The sequence below is a fragment of the Trichoplusia ni genome (genome assembly GCF_003590095.1).
Source record: "Trichoplusia ni isolate ovarian cell line Hi5 chromosome 16 unlocalized genomic scaffold, tn1 tig00001966_group15, whole genome shotgun sequence".
In the NCBI taxonomy this organism is placed as follows: Eukaryota; Metazoa; Arthropoda; class Insecta; order Lepidoptera; family Noctuidae; genus Trichoplusia; species Trichoplusia ni.
In genome coordinates, this window is record NW_020799754.1 from 19,046 (window position 1) to 24,265 (window position 5,220).

General features: G+C 32.6%; 1 protein-coding gene across 1 annotated transcript; it reads right to left on the bottom strand.

Moving 5' to 3' along the window:
• Positions 1-832: 832 nt before the first annotated feature.
• LOC113506459 lies at positions 833-4,218 on the bottom strand. Its single transcript, XM_026889307.1, has 2 exons — positions 3,908-4,218; positions 833-1,099 (listed from the first exon to the last, which is right to left on the bottom strand). The coding sequence occupies exons 1-2, from the start codon at positions 4,002-4,004 to the stop codon at positions 897-899; spliced, it is 300 nt and encodes a 99-aa protein (XP_026745108.1). The 5' UTR covers positions 4,005-4,218; the 3' UTR covers positions 833-896.
• Positions 4,219-5,220: the final 1,002 nt, after the last annotated feature.

Below are 5,220 nucleotides of genomic sequence, written 5' to 3' on the forward strand. Positions count from 1 at the left end.
TTACAAGACGTCTACATTAATTTAATCACTTATTTTTATCTAAATCTCACTGGTAAATAATACCCTTAATATAACGATCATTGTCATAAAAAATAAACTATTCTGCCACAGAAATCTTTAAATGCCAGCATTACAATAACATTTTAATTTACAACAGGCAACGTCTAAAGAAATTCGCCGCGTTCTCCCTAAAACCTGATGAATTGTTGTCCCCAAAATATTTTGATATTTGCGGCAACAAACACTTTTATATTACACCTGAGGCCATCACGACCATTCCTTCGTATAATAGAGCAGGACAGAGCGATACAAAAGATTATTGCTATCTCACTTCCGCAGCGGGTAAATTTCATAATACGATTTGGACTTGATCCTTGACAGTGGCAGATAGGAATATTAAAGGTGGAAAAAGTAATTTCTCCTGTCATCTGATGTCACCCGTATATTAAATGCCTTGTTAGTTTGTCACTCAATTCTTTGTAAATATAGGGAGGATTATTAATTCCTTTACTTGAATTTGTGACAGATGCAAAGGCCTTTTGTAGGGGAGCGGTAAAAATGCTTGCTTTTGTATTTTTTTTTGTGGTTTGGAGGGATGGATGCTTGCAAAAGTTTTTTCAATTTGTTGTGTATGTGTTGTTGGTTTTTAAATATAGATATTAAAAAAAATGAAGATAAGGTAGACCCTCACTAAAATGTGTTTTTGTTGTAAAATTGTTGCTTTTCTATGAGAAATTTAAAAACTTATAACCATCTTATTTTGTTAATCATAATGTTCAGGACTATTGAGGTTAAATATGAAAAGGATTACCAGAAGAATAAAGAAGCCATATTAAAATTATTATTCATAGTTCAATCATAATTTTCTCTTTTAATTTTTCTTCTTCACGTATTGATTATTGCTTGGTACAATTCTCGAGAGCAACACACTGCTTGGTGACGGGATCCCTGACGGTACCCTCGTCGCAGTAGCAGGCGGAGTAGTCACAGATCTTGTGGGTTTCTGGTTGAGGGTTGGGTTCCGCGCAGGTCGGTTCAGGAGTCTTGAAGCCGCAGCCGGTGGTGTAGGCGTGCGTGCCTACCTCGCACTCACGGAAGCCTGGGGACAAAAACAAATTTGTTTTTAAGGTAAAATTTAAGGAAAATTTTGGGACGGTATTGAAAATTGCTCAAATTTCGGATGAGGCTAGAAGAAAAGTTTGTCAATTTTAAAATTGTATCTCTTGTGCTTATTATGTATTCGACTTTGCTACAAAAAGAAGAAGGAATGAACTCCACCTTTTTTACGGTTAAGCGAATCTAATATCTATGAAATAATCCAGGTCTACCTATTCTGTAATGCTTTTGCAAATACCACTTTGTATTTAAATTACCAAAACAGAAAAAAAATGAAATAATTTATTTTATTACAGACAATTGAGACAAATACCACTGTTTGTTTTTGATATGCTTTTATTTAAGTTGTTGTGAGTAACTGGCTGGTACTTCAATACCACCAAAATACAGAAATGTTAAAGTATATACCGCTACTACCACACCGCTGAAATATTTATTAGAATGACGAAAACCAACAGTAATTTACATTACGTAAGCAGAACATTTTGTGACTGTATGTATATTTATCTGTGCGTTTAGAATAATTTACTAATTGCAATTCCCTGCATCCAACTCCCAACATTCAGATACATTTTATCTAAAGTTTGTGATTAAATTCGTGCTAGTCTGGTTTACGTTAATAAATGTTAATTAGTAATGTGACAAGTTCTATTAATGTAATGAACTGAATATATTTATTTTAAGAAATGTTTTTAATGAGGTACTCTAAATTTTTTTTGGTTCTGTTCATGATTCTGATTTAGTGCTGAAATTGCATTTGCGAACCAAACTGAGATCGAGTGGCATCCGAATGTTATCAGGGTTGTTAGCTGCCAATCGAGAGTAATTACGATTTCGTTTTTTATTTACAATTGGCAAGTTTTTTTATGATTAAGTTAAGCCTTATCAGCTACTTGCCCATCAAATTACTTCAAAATAGGGTCAGCCGTTTTGAAGATTAGACGTAATAAAGATACAGAAAGACATCTATTCTCAAACAAAATACACCAAGACACAAACTAAATGATCGTGCTCATCACACAAACATTTGCCCTAGCTGGGAATCGAACTCACGACCTCCGGTATAGCAGTCAGGACCACTAACCACTAGACCAACAGATAGATTTATAAACAGTAAACAATCCGATGTACCATATTTATGTGGACCACGTTAACTAATATATTATTATTGTTTGTTACGCAGTAAAGACAAATTCAGACAAAGCATGGTGTTATGTTACATGACCTCCATATACAGGTGTTGACCATGATCCATGGTACTATAACATAGTGACACAAATTGTGTACTTAATGGTACTTATTCATTACCATAAGCTCAAGGATTGTATTGTTTCGGTAAACAACATACCAAGTGAACGACAGTACGGCAGTTACTTGTCGCTTCGGGAAAGATATAAATGTTCGTTAGAGAGAGATAAAATTATACAAGCTAGTGGTGTAGAACGGAGATAGCGATATTTTGTTGCTCTTTTCCGACGTACCAAGTGATACCGCAGCTGCACTGAACCAGCACCTCTTTTGGGTAAGCCTAAAGGAGTTGCGGAGGAAAGACGTCGTTACACTTATGTCATGTAATGCCTTATCTCGCTTCAGCAATAGCAACATACCTACTTTAGGACATGGCAACTTTTGAATTATCTTCCATATTTCATATAAAACTACCTGATCCGGTGACATTATAAACCAAGCTGTGCACCACCCAAAGGCATACAAACGAAAAATCATTGAAATCGGTTCGGCCGTTTAGGAGGAGTTCAGTGGCATACGCACTTACAGTAGAACAATATAGATAAAGACGACTTTTCGTATTAATACTAACGCGCCTTTTTTCCTGCTTTGTCTATTCTAGTATCTCAAAACCTGTTAAATAGCTTGTAGGTATAAAGATATCATTAATCAAACAGCAATTATTATCTAGTATTAACCTGTTCGTTATCAAGGTCGATTAGACCACGAATCGTTTGTTTATCTGTATCCATGTGACCCCACGTCACCTTATTAGACCCCCAAAGAGATAAAACAAAATGTTTTGTTGAAATATATTATGTTGTTTGTCTCAGAATTTTTAGATTAACATACATATAGTAAATAAATGGACACATTTTGATGGAATAAATAGGTCTACCGTTAATTTTGGCAGCTAAGAAAAAAAGTCTAAAATTTTTAGCCTTAAAATAAAGGCATATAAATAAAATCCTTACTAAAATACTGATAAAATGATGTTAATCTGGTTTCAATTAATATTTCTCTAATGAATAAAATTACTGCATCTGTCACCAAGTGAAAAATATCAAAACATTAAAGTTCTGCAGAGCTTCTGTTGTAAATAGTAATGTCCCAAACATTAATAAACGTCAAAGTGACAGCTGTCAATGTTGACAGGTCTACGCTAGCGCTGCTATAAATTCGCAGAATAAAATGTTATTTAGTGCGCTTCGAAACAGTTTGCCGTTGAAAATAGGAAAGTTCTTTTGATTTGTTAACAAGATGCAGCCTTGTTATTTTTCGTCTGTTATAAACATTGAAAAATCAGGTTGTTAATGCGATTTTCAACATTTAAAAATGTAAGTACGGTACGGCAGTACGGCAGTACATTAGCAATTTTTTTTTGTTTATTTAGAAGCACTCGATAACTTTTTATGTTAAATTATGACCACATAAACAAGAGGGGCATCTACCCGCCATATTTATACCTTTACCTAAAAACTGGGTGTCACAGTTACATATCGGAAAAAGTAAACAAAATAGCAATAACTCAGAATTAAAAAAAAAGATAAAAAAATAAACTTACATCTTCCCATCACATAAATGCAACCCCGTCCAGACTGAGGCTTGCCGTACGCCATTGCAACGAGAGCCAAAACAAACAACGCCAAAGTGAACTTCATTTTTATATTAATTAATTATTAATTCAAATAACACAAGTTACAAGCTTAAACTACTTTAGTCCACTGACTTAAATACACAAATAGGTCGGCTTATATACCAAAAGTCATTAAGTATTGACAGCTTATGTGTGCAGAGATCGCCATCTTTGATTTTGTCTTTTTCTTTTTAATTTTAAGACGTGCCTTGTTGGTTGTTATGCAGCCTATTTTTTCTAAATGTTGATCCTTGATATAAAATGTTTGTTGATAAAATTGTTTTTAAAGTTATTTTGAAATAAGAGATACGTTTTTAAAGACTAATATTCTTAGTTAAGTACCGTCAAATATTTTTTTTTTTCGTAAAACTAGAAATTGGAAACATGAACTTCATATTTATTAATACTGGTGATTAGGTCGGATTAATTTAAACTCTCAAAAATTACTAAATTTGCAACGAAATTCCTGGTTATTAATAAGTTAAAATATACTTTTTTATTGGCAAAACTATATTAAGTTCCCAAATAATAAAAAAGTCGAGTAAGATATATCTCGTGTATATGTCTTACTTTTAGTGTCATATCATTGAAAGCCCCATAACGCTACTGTCTTTAAGTATTATTTTAAAGTTGCAATACTCAAAAAGCTTGTATTCAAATAAAAATATAAAACGCGTGTTTATTTTTACAAATACTTGTCGATGACCGTATGACGAGTTTCTAATGACATAAGTATGTGTTTAAAAAAAGAACGGTGAATAAATGCGATGCGGTTTGTTTGCATTCCATGAACATCCATTTTGAATTTTAAATTAAGAACAAGTTGTTAACGACAAATCATAGTAACTAATTTACATCTTTTTGTGTAAACTACCCACATTTTTTAGTCAGTAAGTTAGTATTTGCTTCATTTACCAATATATAGTTTGTCGCTTTCCAGGCTTCAATTCCCAAAGGGTAAAATGGGAATATTTTTCTTAAACTTCAGAGCTTAATTAAATTACTATTTTAAACTAATTGACTGCATTGCATAATTATGCATTAATTGTAATTGCTAACTGTCATTAGTAATTATAAAACATTACAATTCATGTACCTAATCGTTAATGAACTGATTACTAATATTGAAAATTATAACTATGACCATTATTTATGTAGTTTAATTTGTTATAATATTTCGATGTTTTGAATCTGAACTGATCTGAGAACTAATGATGGTACTTTGGTACATTTATTTGTTA

Excerpts from the sequence above, each read along its gene's own strand:
- LOC113506459 (XM_026889307.1), bottom strand. The coding sequence starts at position 4,004 with ATGAAGTTCACTTTGGCGTTGTTTGTTTTGGCTCTCGTTGCAATGGCG. Across the intron at positions 1,100-3,907 it reads CATTTATGTGATGGGAAGAT|GCTTCCGTGAGTGCGAGGTA; the intron begins GTAAGTTTATTT and ends TTTTGTCCCCAG.